Source organism: Salvelinus fontinalis, chromosome 37 (genome assembly GCF_029448725.1).
Source record: "Salvelinus fontinalis isolate EN_2023a chromosome 37, ASM2944872v1, whole genome shotgun sequence".
In the NCBI taxonomy this organism is placed as follows: domain Eukaryota; kingdom Metazoa; phylum Chordata; class Actinopteri; order Salmoniformes; family Salmonidae; genus Salvelinus; species Salvelinus fontinalis.
Window position 1 is genome coordinate 26,438,577 of NC_074701.1, and position 17,383 is coordinate 26,455,959.

Genomic DNA, 17,383 nt, shown 5'->3' on the forward strand with positions numbered 1-17,383 from the left:
ATCTCAATAAGAGAGGGGTTATGCAACACGTAATATATGTTGCGAGGCCTGCGTGTTGATGCCGCGGCTGTGGCTGTTATGGCACAGCGGGGAGCGTGTTAGTGTAATGGATGTTTTAATCTAGGAGAGATAGGGCCGCCATCCGCCTGCGGGTTTCATCTGCACACCACCCAGAGCAGAACCAGCATTTAGGACTTGTTTTGTGCGAAGATGTCGTCAGGACCATTTATTTTCTTCCCCTAGCAGAATGCTGTAGCTTGAGGGGTGAGCCATCATGAAGCGAGGGATGAGCCATCACGAAGCGAGGGATGAGCCATCATGAAGCGAGGGATGAGCCATCACGAAGCGAGGGGTGAGCCATCATGAAGCGAGTGGTGAGCCATCATGAAGCGAGGGGTGAGCCATCATGAAGCATAGCACCTCCACAGAGTGCTGCTGCAGGTAGGAGGAAAAGGGCAGCTTTGGTCACAATTGATTTAAAAACAGACTGCGAGACGCTAGAGCAATTGTATCATTTGACAATGAGTAGGGGGTTGAAGGGAGTAGAGGTGTGTGTGTGTGTGTGTGTGTGTGTGTGTGTGTGTGTGTGTGTGTGTGTGTGTGTGTGTGTGTGTGTGTGTGTGTGTGTGTGTGTGTGTGTGTGTGTGTGTGTGTGTGTGTGTGTGTGTGTGTGTGTGTGTGTGTGTGTGTGTGTGTGTGTGTGTGTGTGTGTGCGTGTGTGTGTGTGTGATACTATCACTGACTCCACCACCCCACCCCCCAGCGCAGGCAGCCATTTTTTTAATCCTGGTAACCGATAGCTTGCAGATAAAAATCTATATCAATATATGTGTGGGTAGGCACAAAAGAAACAAATAGCATGCATTAGCATAAGTTCCCAATAGACTCCGGAGGAAATAAAACAGTCTAGAAAGATGCATTGTCAACAGACATGTTCCGTTATTAAAGGCCCAGTGCAGTCAAAAATGTGATTTCCTGTGTTTTATGTATATATACACATTTCCACACTATGAGGTTGGAATAATACTGCAAAATTGTGAAAATTATGATAATGCCGTTTTAGTGTAGGAGCTGTTTGAAAAGACCGACTGAAATTTCAGCTTGCTTTGGTGGGATGGAGTTTTGGACTGTCTTGTGACATCACCAGGCGGTAAATTAGTTAATAGACCAATAAGAAAGAGAATTCCAAACCTCTCTGCCAATAAAAGCAAGCTTTCAGTTTTCCCCTCCCCAGTCAGACCAATCCCAGACAGTCCTAGGAAAATTATTGCTTGAGAAATTGCTCTTTGTTAATAAGCTATTGTTGTGTCTTTTTGACCATTTTAATGGAAAACAATCACAGTACTTCATACTGATATTTATATAAAAACTGCTGCATTGAACCTTTAAAACAAATGACAATAGTATCGAGTTTAATCCAAAATCAACATAGTAATACCAGGATTCTGTAACAAGATACAGTACTTCATATGTGTACTACAGTCCTGCAAGGGTCAGATTTTTTCGGAGCCACACCCACCCCATGTGCGCCACATCAATTCCGAGCCCCACCCGATACTGGACATCAGGACAGACCCACCGCTTGGAATTGTTCCGAGAGCCGAACCGTTACATGTCATATTACATAAATGTATTTAATTGTTTTTATGACTCCAGAGTAGTACACTTGATTTGTAATTATTATTGTTAGTCTATTATTACTATTCCCCTTGCCTGTATATATATATATTTTTTTATTGATTTATTTTACCTTTATTTAACTATGCAAGTCAGTTAAGAACAAATTCTTATTTACAAAGACGGACCTACCCCGGCCAAACCCTGACGACGCTGGGCCAATTGTGCGCCGCCCTATGGGACTCCCAATCACGGCCAGATGTGATGCAGCCTGGATTTGAACCAGGGACTGCAGTGACGCCTCTTGCACTGAGATGGAGTGCCTTTGAACGCTGCGCCACCTGGTAGCCAAAAATATTAATTGTACGAATACATTTTTCTGCATGTCTATTCAAAATGTTGATAAAAGGAAACTATGCCATTAATTAAGAACAGTATTTTCTAAATGTGATGCGTCACTGAAATCGCTTTGAGAAAAATTGCCTTTTAATTAGCCTTCTTACCTAATGAAAGCCTATAGCCGACATAAAAAAAACAATACCTTTCAATTAAAACTTAAATAAACTATTTCCAGAATTGAATATAGGCTGCAAAAACTAGGCTACATTTATTTAGTGGACTACTCAAACTTTTACGAGCCGCACCGGTTTACACTTTACATGGCCTGCGTATGGTCTAATGAACGAAAGTCTGAATTAATGTAATAATTAACTGATAATTAACTGCATTATCAAAAACAAATAGACTTCCGTGCTTGCAGGCTGTGTAACCATCTACCACGTTGTTGTCCTTTGAAACTGGGGATTTCACTCACGGAGCACCTTTTTGACAATGATAGTGTAGACTATTCCCTTATCATAACCTTTATTTTACTTATTTTACTTATATAGTACTTATATAGTACTATATAGTATTACTTATACTTACTTATATAGTATTTTATTCAGATCCCCAAGCAGCAGCTACTCTTCCTGGGGTCCACACAAACATAAAACATGACATAATACAGAACATCAATAGACAAGAACAAGTCAAGGACTGAACTTCGGTGCCTCCGCACATTGACTCTGTACCTGTACCCCTGTATATCGTCTGGCTATTGTTATTTTACTGCTGCTGTTTAACTACTTGTTCCTTTTATTTCATATTCTTATTCGTATTTTTTTAAACTGCATTGTTGGTTAGGGGCCTGTAAGTAAGCATTTCACTGTAAGGTCTACTGTCACGCCCTGGCCATAGAGAGCCTTTTTATTCTCTATTTTGGTTAGGTCGGGGTGTGACTAGGGTGGGTAATCAAATTTTTTTTTATTTCTATGTTGGCCTGGTATGGTTCCCAATCAGAGGCAGCTGTTTATCGTGGTCTCTGATTGGGGATTTTATTTAGGCATGTCACGTTCTGACCCTAGTTATTGTGTTAATCCTTTGTTTTGTTGGTCAGGACGTGAGCTGGGTGGGCATTTCTATGTGTTGTGTTTCTATGTTGGGTTTATGGGTTGCCTGGTATGGCTCTCAATTAGAGGCAGGTGTTTGGCGTTTCCTCTGATTGAGAGTCATATTAAGGTAGGTTGTTCTCACTGTTTGTTTGTGGGTGATTGTCTTCCGTGTCTGTATGTATGTTAGTACCACACGGTTCTGTAGCGTTGGTTTGTAGTCTGTACCTGTTTCGTGCGTTCTTCGTGTATTTGTAAGTTCTCATGTTTTAGGTCAGTCTATGTCGTTTTGTTGTTTTGTAATTTTCCAAGTGTTTTTCGTGTTCGTCTTTAAATAAATAAATAATGTCATCATACCTCGCTGCACATTGGTCTTCTGATCCCTCTCTCCTCTCCTCGTCCGAGGAGGAGGAAGAGTACGACAATTGTTACAAGGCAGTCATTTCCCCACTATGTTTTGTGGGATCTTGTTTTTGTGTAGTTGCCTGTGAGCACTCATAGCTTCACTTGTAGTTTGCTCTTTATTGTTTTGTGCGTTTCACTTCAATAAATATGTGGAACCCATATCACGCTGCGCTTTGGTCCGAATGTTCTTACGACGATCGTGACATCTACACCTGTTGTATGCGGCGCATGTGACAAATACAATTTGATTTCATTTGATTTAATTTTGAACTTCACAAATTTAATAACAGAAAAAAGGTCCTACTGACAGTTACACCCATTGCTGACAATTACCCATACATCAGTACATATACATGTGCCTAAGAGTTCATTAGGTCAGATGAGGTGAGTCATTATGCTGTAAAGTGTTGTTTTATTTGTTTTTAAAGCAACTTACAATTTACAGTCTAAGGTGACAACAAGAAGTTTAGTCTCTACACTTGACACGTTTTACAATAGAGAAGCTTCCATTAAATAACAGCCTCTGTTCTATTGGATAGATAGCCATGATATGGCAGAGGACGTAAAGCCATAACACATATGTTTTGTCAATAACAGATTATGGTCAATAATATCAAGGGCTGCACTGAAGTCGAACAATACAGCTCCCACAATCTTCTTATTATCAATTTCTTTCAGCCAATAATCAATAATTTGTGTCAATGCAGTACATGTTGAGTGCCCTTCTCTATAAGCATGCTGAAAGTACTGTATGTTGTTAGTTTATTTACAGAGAAATAGCATTGCATCCGGTCAAACACCATTTTCTCCAAAAGTTTGCTAAGAGCTGTCAGTAAGCTGATTGGTTGGCTGTTAGAACAAGTAAAGGGTAGCGGAATGACTTTAGCTTCACTCCAGGTCTGAGGACAATCACTTTTCTCCAGGCTCAGATGAAAGATATGACAAGCAGGAGTGGCAATATAGTCTGCTACCATCCTCAGTAGCTTTCCATCTAAGTTGTCAATATGAGGTGGTTTCTCATTATTGATGAACAACAATTTCCCCACCCTTCCAACACTTACTTTACATAATTCACAATTGCAATGTTTTTCTTTCTTTATTAGGTATTTTATTCATGATTATCATGGCTCACAGATTACTGTTGGCATTTAATTTCTAAATTTGTCTACTTTGCCAATGAAATAGTCATTAAAATAATTGCCAATATCAACCGTTTTTTTTAAACGAATGAGCCTTCTGATTCAATGAAATATGGAGATGAATTAGTCTTACTGCCCATAATTTCATTTAAAGTATTCCAAAGCTTTTTTTCAATCATACTTTATATTATATAAATATATATATATACATTTTGAGAGAGATTGGTGTGTTTCCCCCCCCCACTATGTAATCATGGCATGCGTTTGTTCAATGACAGACATGTATTTGTTTAAAATCTTTCACGTGATGGTTTCATTTCAGAGAGACAAATAATCATGTTTTTTTGCTAAATGTTATATCTGCCTCCCTCTCAGATAAATAAGTAGTATTGCTGTTTTACACAGTCAAATGTTTTTTATTTTTTTAATTGACCTTAATTTAACCAGATAGGCCAGTTGAGAACAAGTTCTCATTTACAACTGCGACCTGGCCAAGATTAAGCAAAGCAGTGCGACAAAAACAACACAGTTACACATGGGATAAACAAATGTACAGTCAATAACACAATATAAAAATGTGTATACAGTGTGTGCAAATGATGTATAGAGGTAACGCAATAAATCGGCCAATAGTGGCGAAGTAATTACACTTTAGCAATTTACACTGGAGTGATAGATGTGCAAATGAGGATGTGCAAGTAGAAATACTGGTGTGAAAAATAGCAGAAAACAAAAACAAATGTGGGGATGAGGTAGGTAGTTGGTTGGATGGACTATTTACAGATGGGCTATGTACAGCTGCAGCGATCGGTAAGCTGCTCAGATAGCTGATGCTTAAAGTTAGTGAGGGAGATATAAGTCTCCAACGTCAGTGATTTTTGCAATTCGTTTCAGTCATTGGCAGCAGAGAACTGGAAGGAAAGGCGGCCAAATTAGGTGTTGGCTTTGGGGAGGACCAGTGAAATATACCTGCTGGAGCGCGTGCTACGTGTGGGTGCTGCTTTGGTGACCAGTGAGCTGAGATAAGGCGGAGCTTTACCTAGCAAAGACTTATAGACGAATATGTAGCAAGGACCAGCCAACGAGAGCATACAGGTTGCTGTGGTGGGTAGTATATGGTGCTTTAGTGACAAAACGGATGGCACTGTGATAGACTGCATCCACTTTGCTGAGTAGAGAGTTGGAGGCTATTTTGTAAATGACATCGCCAAAGTCAAGGATCGGTAATTAAAAACACAAAAAATGTATGTACAAATGATGTACAAATGATGCATTTGTGATATCAATATAAAAAATCATTAAAAAAGCAATACAACAATATGAGATCTTTATGTAAAACGTTTATATTTGACATTTTAGTAATTTAGCAGATGCTCTTATCCAGAGCGACTTACAGTAAGTGCATTCATCTTAAGATAGCTAGGTGAGACAACAACATATCATAGTCAAATATACAGTACACAAACATTCCATTCCAGCTAAGCAATGGATATACTGTATAGCGTTTTGCTAAAAAACAAATCTAAAATCTATGAATATTTCTGAAAACAGTAACATTTTACACACACATGAAGATACCCATAAGCATAGCTATGGGAAGATGTTTTTGGGGGTGGGGGCGGCGCATTTTAATTGTTTTGTCAGTGCTACAGATGGCTGTCTTGACTAGTAGGCCCAGTGCACAACTTTTGGTGGAAATAAATCAATCAATGTTATAATGTTTTTATTATTCAGGGGGTTCTGCAGTACCCACAACACCACTATGCACATAAGCAATAATTTCTGATGAAAAAACACAAACGTGAAAAATTGGTGGATATAGTGTTTTGGAAATAAACTCTTCATATATCAATATGGGCTATCTTTAGCCTTTTCTGGGTAGTTTACCAGAGATAATAATATTGAATAAAGCAAGAAAAGGGAGTGCGTGTGTGTGTGCGTGTGTGTGATGCAGGGCTGGAGCTAGTCCCTCACCCCTTCCAGGCTTTTGGGTGGGTGGGTGGGTGGACAATGAGCCTGTTGTAGCAGATGTAAGCAATGTCCCCACGCTCTCTGGCAGCCTTCATGACTGGGATCAGTTATTTTCGCCTCTGGCGCACAGCTTCAGAGAAGACCTCATTGAGGAAGATGTTGGTTCCTCTCAGGTTCTTGGCTCTCTCCAGAATAGCCACCTTGTTCTGGAACCTCAGGAACTTTACCACTATTGACCTGGGTCTGTCACCTGGGCTGCTCGACCAACGTTAGCCATTTTTGCATGAGCTAGGCTATCCAGAGAACATAAACTTTGCAATGTGTCGTATTCTCACTTGGGGAATGGGAACATAAGCTCTGCGCATGGACAAATTATAACATTTTAGCACCACACAAATAAGGGACAGTTCTGGGCTCCACACACTCTCAATGCGTGTGTGTTCTGACAGCCTTATGTCTGCCTCGCCGCTCACAGAATGAAATTCACAACACAATGCAAACCAACAAGCTCCTGGGTTATTTAGAAGAGTATTATTTGGATTTAAATTGTTTCCAACTTACAATGTAATTGTTCTGAACCGCGAGCCGACCCACGGGTGGAAAGAATGTTCACAATCTACCCGGCAGCTGATTCTATTGCTGCTCACCCGCGAGGAACCGTGGGTATCCGACCCAATGCAGGACTCTAATGTGTGCTGGCTACATTGGTGCAATGACTCGTATCACATTAAAACAATGACTTTATAACTAGCTGCAGTGGTGTGTGTTACCCTCACATCCCTATCCCTCTCTGGTGCACAGGCACTAACTTTGACTGACATCCAAATGAACGCGGTGTTTGCCATGCAAACAGCTCTGATAGGCTGTGTCTGAGATAGATCTGTCGTCAGAGCATATGATGAATACAACAATAACCAGCCCGGGGTCCCAAATGACTGAGCAGTGTTCTCTCAAAGACTTCTGTGCTAACAGTGTTAACTCTGAACAGTTCGGTTCGGGTGGATGGGGGTGGCATAGGACAGGCAGTTGTTTATCATGCCAATCTCCAATGTAGACTGATTGCTGCTGCACCCATGAGTGAACAACATATCTCCAACAGCTCTGCATGACAAAGACATTATGCATAAATGGGAAAGGGAAAGGGGGATACCTGAATGCACTCAACTGAAATGTGTCTTCCGCATTTAACCCAACTCCTCTGAATCAGAGAGGTGTGGGGGGCTGCCATAATCGACATCCATGTCTTTGGAACAGTGGAATGGTTATGAGATGTAAGCCAACAGCATGATCAGTCACCCTAGATACATGTCTTTAGAGTGAAGGATGCAGAGGAAGGGGACAATCTACCCAGTATACTCACATTCTGCAGCTGCAGGCCCGTGTTAGGCCTCAGGCTGGGTTTGGACTCCAGGGCAGAGGCATTGGCGCTGTAGTTCTTCAGGCTGCGACTCTCTTTCAAGTGGGCCTGGAGTTTTTCCCTGCGTCTCCTGAGGGGGAGTACATGTGCATGGCATGTTAACTAAACCCCAGCATTGCCTTGACCTTTAACCCCACTCTGTAACTATCTACCCCTAGTTGTTGTAGTGAGGAAGCGAATACTGAGGGGCTCTGATGGAGCTGATATGTTCATGTGCTCTAACTCCATTTTAGATGAATTCCAAATGGCTCTAGATCATGGTTTGATCCGATTATCTTGTTGACAGACTGCTCACTCACTCACATCGTTATATTACCGACCCTATGAAATTACAATGAATTTATCACAGGGCTGTCTGTTCCTTATACCCTGAATGACAGTTTGCCATCACAGCTTGGATGTTTGACCCAGCATTCTGGATGACTATAGACAGGTCCTTTCAGGCGTTAACAGAATGTACAACATGCGTACACAATTAATGTGTGTAGGGCCTATACCGATACAATAAAACAAACTGCCAAGAGCTATCCTAATGCAAAAAAAGTATGGAAATGTATTAAATGGAAATAAAATAAAAATGTTACTTCATATTTATTATCTCTAGCACCACCTCAACATCAACATATGTGAAAATGCTGCATTTCTAGGTTTTGTAGTAAAAAAGATAGAGGAGGATCAGTGTTTCTAAGACATCATCAACCACTTAGTAGACCATTAGTAGGCAATTCCTTCTCATAATTGGTTAATGTCACAATGCACACTGATGATGTCATTTGAAACACTTATCTTTTTTTCCACAAAACATAGAAACAGGCCATTTTCACATACGGTGTATGTTGATGTTGGAGTGGTGCTGGAGATGATGAATGTGAAGTTATTTGGAGGGATACAACTGTGATCCGTATCTTACAGTAGGCTACAGGTGTAGGATCTGCATTTTACCAATTTCTCACAGCAGCAAAATAATTCTGCAGCAAAAGGAAATGTGAATTATTGTGTGGATTATAATCAATGATTGCTACATTTTTTGTTAGACATTTTTAGGTGGAAATTACAAACTTTTGAAGAATCTTTAAGCCTTGAATGCACTAGAAGTTAGACATTTCCTGTAACAACGGGGTGATCAAATGAAGATCCTTCACCTGTATTTGACACGGAGTGTCAGCTGAAACTAGATCAATAGCCAATTGCCTGTGGTGTGTTCTATTGGTTTAGGTGTAGGAACTGAACTGAGATCAGATCCTCTGGGTGATCATGTCCACTCACTTGTTCCGACAGTAGAGAGCCATACAGAGCGTGCCTAGAACACTTATCCCCACGGCGATGCAGGTGATTGACAGCACTTGTCTCTTGTACACCTCCTTGCTCTCTGTTGAAATGAAGAGAAGCGGAAGAGCTGACATTGACGGAGGAACAAAGAGCAAAAATAGGAAAATCCAAGGACTGGGAGAGAAGTTAGTGTCCACAGAGACAATCCCATAACCAATGTTAAACAGAGATATCTCCAAGGAGATGACCACAGAAAATAAAACATTGCCCTTAACTCACTGTAATAATAATGTTCATGTCTAATTTTCACATGCCATTTGTAAAACCAAACATCCCCCCAGTTAGTCTTAACAACACTGTCATATCATCAGCCCCATTCAAAGCCTTGTCATAGATGCTAGTTGTAATGCAGCCGTGTCTGAAAACAGAAGATAAGAGTTATAGTTGTAATGGTCACCATTAAGGGTGACAAATGGCAGCTGTCTCTTTTCATATGAAAAAGTAAATCATAGTTGCCTTCAAAGGAATTAATAGGCAATCAATCAGATTATATTTGGTACAGCAGACCTTGAGGAGAACCACCACACAAATCCCCACAAAATAGGGGAAAATTGTATCCATGCAACAGACAAATGGTTAAATCATTTTGACCAATATGGTGTACATGGGTTGAAGGATAAAACATTTTGATATCCACATGTCTAACATGATTATGAGGCAAGGCAATGAGGAATATTGCACATACATGTATTGCAATTTCTATTTAAAATCAGTATTTATGGAAGTGTTGGTCCCATCTTCTAAAATGTTCTACCCAGGTAGCCCTATAGTGTTGTGCTGTCTGGGCCAAGAAGAACAGGAGAGCCCCAGGCTTTTGTAGCCAACTGTAGAACACACCAAACATGGCCCATACATTCATTTACTTTATCTTATCAAAATCAATATTGAAGCCAAAACACTTGAGAGCTGGGCTAATTAACCTCCCTCCCTCCCACCAGTAGTTTCAAGGGGCAGTATTTCTGTTTTGATGTATCTAATCAGCCTGAGTCATCACATAACCTTGTTTACTGTAATTATGAGAAGAGAGGAACCTTGTGGGAGACGTAGGAAAGTGGCACTTGCAATCCCATGACAGCTAACCCTGCATGTCACTCCCAGTGAGGCCTCACATGCTACAAAACAACCTCACTGTTAATAGAATACCACAGTATGATTCATAATACCCATAAAACCTAGCGTTCAAACAAGGAAATGGTTCCAATTGTTTGTCCACCATTTATTATTCCCATAGGGGATTTTAGAAACACTTAGAATAAGGGCTGTGTTTCGTGTAGGCTTACCCTGGCTTGACGTTTTGATAACCGTGTAAATATCTCTAGGACAAGGTGTCTTTATCAATATATTCACCAGTATTTATCTCCCCAAAATGAAATGCTAATTAGCTGATAATGTGGCTACCATAAATAACTACAAATGTCATGATGATATGGACGAGACTGCCGAATCGAGGCAAAGGTAAGAATCTCTGGATTAACTATCTAATGTCAGCAAAATGTAGCAATTAATAAAATGTCAAAATGTCTTTTAATGGACAATTCTGTGAACTTTCTTGTGCAAGTTTTAAATTGACACAATACGTGTAAGCAAAGGTGTCAGCTAGAGATGATGTCTACTTTGATGCAAATTTATTTTAGTATTATTTTAGTCCATACAGCTGAATCTTCTGTGCCCACAACCTCCCTGCAGAGTACCATGATGATACACTAATGGGAAAAGGTTTTCCTCTGTTCCTCTGATGCACGTCATAAATGCTGTATACAAGCCCCGTTTGGAGGTAATTAACAATGTGTTGTCAAGGTCAAGGGCGGCCTACAGTACATGAAGTTGTAGCCACAGTAAACGAACCCCTGTGCTCTGGTTCACTGATTCAGAATCCGCTCTGGTTCTGAATAAATCATATGACCTAAATTACAAATATGATGTGTATTTGTAAGGGTACAAGGTCATATTTGTTTTCTTTCCAATTGAAATAACAAATTAGTCATGTGGTTTAACAGGACAATTGTAGAACCATGCAGTAATGATTACATTACGTAAGAGTGACAAGAAGTACATGTGATATAGTCACCTTCCTAATAATGAGTTGCACCCCCTCTTGCCCTCAGAACAGCCTCAATTCGTCAGGGCATGGACTCTGCAAGATGTCGAAAGCATTCCACGGGGATGCTGGCCCTTGTTGATTCCAATGCTTCCCACAGTTGTGTCAAGTTGGCTGGATGTCCTTTGGGTGGTGGACGATCCTTGATACACACTGGAAACTAGGGGTGTGCCGAAATGGCCATACTCGTATTTATAATCGTACCAGTTAATTGACAGTTGATAGTCGGATTGGGTGATACTTGTGATCGGAAAAAACTGAAGTGTTTTAATATGCCTAAATGGATGTTGGCAAAATAACTCTGCACGTTCTCACTGCATAAAAGTTGCAGATTAGGACCAGTGCGCGGAGGAGTGCTTGTGTCTGTGTCAGTGTCTTTCTCCTCAACTTGCAGTGGGCAGCTAAATTTGCCGTCGCTCAGTCAGAATGCGCATTAGCGTTTCATATTTTTTCCTTACACTTGCCCCACTTGTTAGATATTATGCACATTGATGGTTTGATAGCAAACGTTCTCATCAGGTGATTTATCATAGTAGCGTGCAGCAGCATTCTAAATGATCAGACCAATAACGTGAGGAAAAGTGATTGGACGAAATTATAAAGTGAGTCAACGGAGAAATACAGCTTCCCTCTATCCAATTAGAGCAGCAGGATCAAGGTACAGATAGGCTAACTAGCCAGTTGAGTTATTTAGACTACACACATGAGTGACTCAAACACAGGACAGTATGGCTTAGAAACTCTGTGACTGACTGACATGAGATAGAGGCATCCAAAAAAAATTAAAAAATTCTGATCACGGATAATTGCAAAAAATAATCGGTTCGTAATCGCCCGTATCCGTAAAAATAGTTGTTTTGTCCGACTACTTGGCACACCCCAGATGGAAACTATTGTGTGAAAAACCCAGCAGCTTTGCAGTTCTTGACACACTCAAACCGGTGCAACTGGAACCTACAACAATACCCAGTACAAAGGTACTTAAATATTTTGTCTTGCCCGTTCACCCTCTGAATGGCACAATCCATGTCTCAATTGTCTCAAGGATTAAGAACCCTTCTTTAACCTGCCTCCTCCCCTTTATCTACACTGATTGAAGTGGATTTAACCAGTGACATCAATAAGGGATCACAGCTTTCACCTGATCAGTCTATGTCATGGAAAGAGCAGGTGTTCCTAATGATTTATACACTCAGTGTATATATACATAAAAGTGTGTGGACAACTGTTCTTTGAAAATCTCATTCCAAAATCATGGGCATTTATATGGAGTTGGTCTCCCCTTTGCTGCAACAACAGCCTCCATTCATCTGGGAAGGCTTTCCACTCGAAGTTGGAACATTGCTGTGGGGACTTCCTTCCGTTCAGCCACAAGAGCATTAGTGAGGTCGGGCACTGATGTTGGCCGATTAGGCCTGGCCCACATTCGGCATTCAAATTCATCCCAAAGGTGTTCGATGGGGTTGAGGTCAGGGCTCTGTGCAGGCCAGTCAAGTTCTTCTACACCAATATCGACAAACCATTTCTGTATGGACCTCACTTTGTGCATGGGGGCAATGTCATGCTGAAACAGGAAAGGGCCTTCCCCAAACTGCTGCCACAAAGTTGGAAGCACAGAATCGTCTAGAAAGCCATTGTGTGTTGTAGCGTTAAGATTTCCCTTTACTGGAACTAAGGAGCCTGAACCATGGAAAAAATCATTATTCCTCCTCCACCAAACTTTACAATTGGCACTATGCATTGGAGTAGGTAGTATTCTCCTGGCATCCTCCAAACCCAGATTTGTCCGTTGGACTGCCAGATGGAGAAGCGTGATTCATCATGCCAGAGAACGCATTTCCCCTGCTCTAGAGTACAATGGAGGCGAGCTTTACACCGCTAGCATGTGGTAGGGTGCATCCTGAAAACTCTGATTCTGTTATACGATACATAACATTATTATAATATGAAGATTTTACTTTTCCTCTGTGGTTGATATCATATATGATTAGGACATTTCAGGTACCCATACTTTCTGCTGAAACTACTCACAAAGCCTAAACCCTTTAATCACATAGCTTAGGCCTATATGTTTGGAAATAAATCAATATGAGAGAAACATATTACAACATTGATATTATAAACCATTATTCTACTAATAAGATGCAACTATGCTGGAATAAATATGTAGCTAACAACTATACATGCTTCCTTAAGTAGGGGCATGAATATGAACGGTAGTATTTGTATCTGTGTCAATTCTCTCCGCTGTGTCTGACACCCTTCCCTATGACTGTGAAACAGTGATGTGTTTCACACATGGAAATAAGAGAGAAACCCAAAACAGTTTAATCACAGAGCCCCTGCTGTTCCTAGTTTCATTTGACAGACAGCAACCTTCTCCCCCTTGCCATTAAAGGACTTGAGACAACAGGAAGAACAGAAAAGCTAACACATGCCTACATGTGTAAGCACTCACATCATTGCCACTCCATTGTTTCTTTGACCTGGGTGCAGGAACAGAACTGTCCAGAAGTCATTGCTATTCACTGTATGTTTTCCACTCAGTGAAGCGTCTTGTGGTCATTACGTGTCAGTTAAACAGGGATGGAGACTTTGGCTTTTGATGGCATCAACTCCTCCTTCTTGTAGACAACTTTCTTTAACTGGATAATGACAGAGGAGACTGACATTTCACTCTCACTCCAGGAGTCACATCAAAGAATCTAACCCCACTCAATACGCACACACGCACGCACAGAGTCTCTTTGCGGAGAGCATTTTACTTGCAAGTGCAGTGTGAGTGATTGTAATCAAAGTTACAATAGCAGAGCTGTAGGAGCCAGGATATCTCTCCTTGTGCCCTGTGTCCATTTTGAACCTGTGCCTCAGAGGGCAACATGACATTTCCTTCACAGGTATCATTTTGAGCCCCATACGCATGGCAGGGATCAAGCAAACAAAGAAACCAAGCAAACAGAGTAAAAGGCACAATGAAGCAATCTGTGACTTCTTCACTCCTTGTCACTGTCAGTTGGAATCCGTGGTGCACAGTGGACATAGGTAGCAGTCTGCTGTGGGAATGGCCTCCATTGGCATGTAAATTATTTTTATTGCCCAACAAAATCAAAGATTATTACATTCTCCACCGACTAAGGGCCTGGAGTAGCATACCTCCTTTACCTGTATGTAAGATATCATCCTCTCTCTCCTCCTTCTACTCCCACTACCCATCTCATTCTGTTTCTCTGCATTCCTTTGTTTCTGTCCCATCATCTGGATCTTTCCTCATTCTAGCTTCTCTCATTCTCTCTCAATTCTATTCAAAAGGTTTTATTGGCATGGGAAACATAAGTTTACATTGCCAAAGCAAGTGGAATAGATCATAAACAAAAGTGAAATAAACAATAAAAAACCAACAGTAAACAAACAAATAGAGACATTTAAAATCTCTCTCCTCTCTCTCGCTGCAATCTCTCCATCCCCCTCAGTCTCTCTGGCTCTTCCAGTAAAATACTGTTTGTGGTGTCTTCCCTTGTGACCCACTACAAATGGTTGATTTCACAGGGTTTACCCAGGGGAATTAGAGAGCTGGCTGATGGTCCTGCCTCAGGTGAACTGCATAACATTGAAGTGGACTAAATTAGAGATGAAAATTCTAACGAAGCTGTACCAGATAGATCATTTTGTTCTTTGCTGATTAACGCTGGTCGGTGATCCTTATTGAACAAGGACACCACATATGAGACAATTAGCACAATGAGCTAAAAACACTTTCTTTATGCAGTCACAATTTTTCACATTCTGTTACGTTATAGCCTTATTCTAAAATGGATTAAATCAATTTCTCTTCATCAATCTACACACAATACCCCATCATGACAAAGCAACAACAAAAAAGTTTTTTAGATATTTATTAAAAATAAAAAAAAGATTTACATAAGTATTCAGACCCTTTGCTATGAGACCTGAAATCCTCATTATCCTTAATAATAATCCTCCAACTTGACTGGAGTCCACCTGTGTTAAATTCTGTTAATTGGACATGATTTGGAAAGGCACACACCTGTCTATATAAGTTCCCACAGCTGACAGTGCATGTCAGAGCAAAAACCAAGCCATGAGGTCGAAGGAATTGTCCAAGGAACTTCGAGACAGAATTTTATATTGCCACAGAGCTGGGGAAGGGTGCAAAAACAATCTGCAGGGTTGAAGGTTACCAAAAACATAGTGGCATCCATCATTCTTAAATGGAAGAAGTTTGGAGCCACCAAGACTCCTACAACCTACAGTTGGCCGCCCAGCCAAACTGAGTAATCGGGGGAGAAGTGCCTTGGTCTAGGAGGTGACCAAGAACCCGATGGTCACTCTGATAGAGCTCCAGAGTTCCTCTGTGGAGATGGGAGAACCTTCCAGAAGGACAACCATCTCCACAGCACTCCACCGATCAGGCCTTTATAGTAATGTGGCCAGACGGAAGCCACTCCTCATTAAAAGGCATATGACAGCCAGCTTGGAGTTTGCCAAAAGGCACCTAAAGGCCTCTCAGACCATGAGAAACAAGATTCTCTGGTCTGATGAAACCAAGGTTGAACTCTCTGGCCTGAATGCCAAGCGTCACATCTGCAGGAAACCTGGCGTCATCCCTACGGTGAACCATGGTGGTTGTAGCATCATGCTGTGGGGATGTTTTTAAGCGGCAGGGACTGGGAGACTAGTCAGGATCGAGCGAAATATGAACAGAGTAAAGAACAGAGAGATCCTTGATGAAAACCTGCTCCAGAGTGCTCAGGACCTCAGGCTGGGGTGAATGTTAATCTTCCAAAAGGACAACGACCCTAAGCACGCAGCCAAGACAACGCAGAAGTGTCTTCAGGACAAGTCTCTGAATGTGTTTGAGTGGCCCAGCCAGAGCCCGGAATTGAACCAAATCGAACATCTCTGCAGAGACCTGAACATAGCTTTGCAGCGATGCTCCCCATCCAACCTGACAGAGCTTGAAAGGATCTGCAGAGAAGAGTGGGAGATACAAGCTTGCACACCTGTAATTGGGGTGTAGCGTCATACCTAAGAAAACTCAAGGCTGTATTTGCTGCCAAAGGTGCTTGAAAAAGTACTGGGTAAAGGGTCTGAATACTTATGTAAATATGATATTTCAGTTTTTATTTTTAATACATTTGCAAAAATGTCTAAATGCCTGTTTTTGCTTTGTCATTATAGGGAATTGTGTGTAGATTGATAAGGGGGAAAAACGACTTAATCCATTTTAGAATAAGCCTTGACGTTGGCCTGTGGGTTGGCCTGTGGGTGAGGTTTATGACCCCCCCCATAAATACCTTTCTCCCTTTCCTCTCTCTTGACTCTACAGAAGGACTCATGAAAAGCCTTTGTTAAACGTATAGAGTCTGGGAACATCAAAATTGGGGGGAAAGGTACTTTCTTAATACTACCCACCACTGCGACCTGTATGCTCCCATTGGCTGGCCCTCGCACATATTCGTCGCCAAACCCACTGGCTCCAGATCATCTATAAATCTTTGCTAGGTAAAGCCCCGCCTTATCTCAGCTCACTGGTCACCATAGAAGCACCCATCCATAGCATGTGCTCCAGCAGGTATATTTCACTGGTCATCCCCAAAGCCAACACCTACTCTGACCGCCTTTCCTTCCAGTTCTCTGCTGCCAATGACTGGAACGAATTGCAATAATCACTGAAGATGTAGACTTATATCTCCCTCTCTAACTTTAAGCATCAGCTGTCAGAGCAGCTTACCGATCACTGTACCCGTACACAGTCCATCTGTAAATAGCACACCAAACTACCTCATCCCCATATTTCATTATTTTTTGTTGTTGCTATTGTCATGACATTGGCCTGTTGGGGGAGGTTCATGACCCCATAAATACCTTTCCCCTTTTCTCTCTCTCTACTTTATAGAGTTGACTCTTGTAAAGCTTTGTAACATAGAGAGTTTGGTAACATCAAAAGGTGGGAAAC

General features: G+C 41.3%; 1 protein-coding gene across 2 annotated transcripts in view; it reads right to left on the reverse strand.

Annotated features, from left to right (window-relative positions):
• Positions 1-17,383, reverse strand: part of LOC129836444 (pro-neuregulin-3, membrane-bound isoform) — a 416,841-nt gene that overhangs the window by 23,777 nt on the left and 375,681 nt on the right. For both annotated transcript variants that reach the window (XM_055902619.1, XM_055902617.1), the window contains exons 5-6: positions 9,246-9,348; positions 7,923-8,049 (exon numbers count right to left, since the gene is read on the reverse strand). In XM_055902619.1, coding sequence (XP_055758594.1) covers positions 7,923-8,049; positions 9,246-9,348 — 230 coding nt within the window. The remainder of the gene's footprint in view (positions 1-7,922; positions 8,050-9,245; positions 9,349-17,383) is intronic.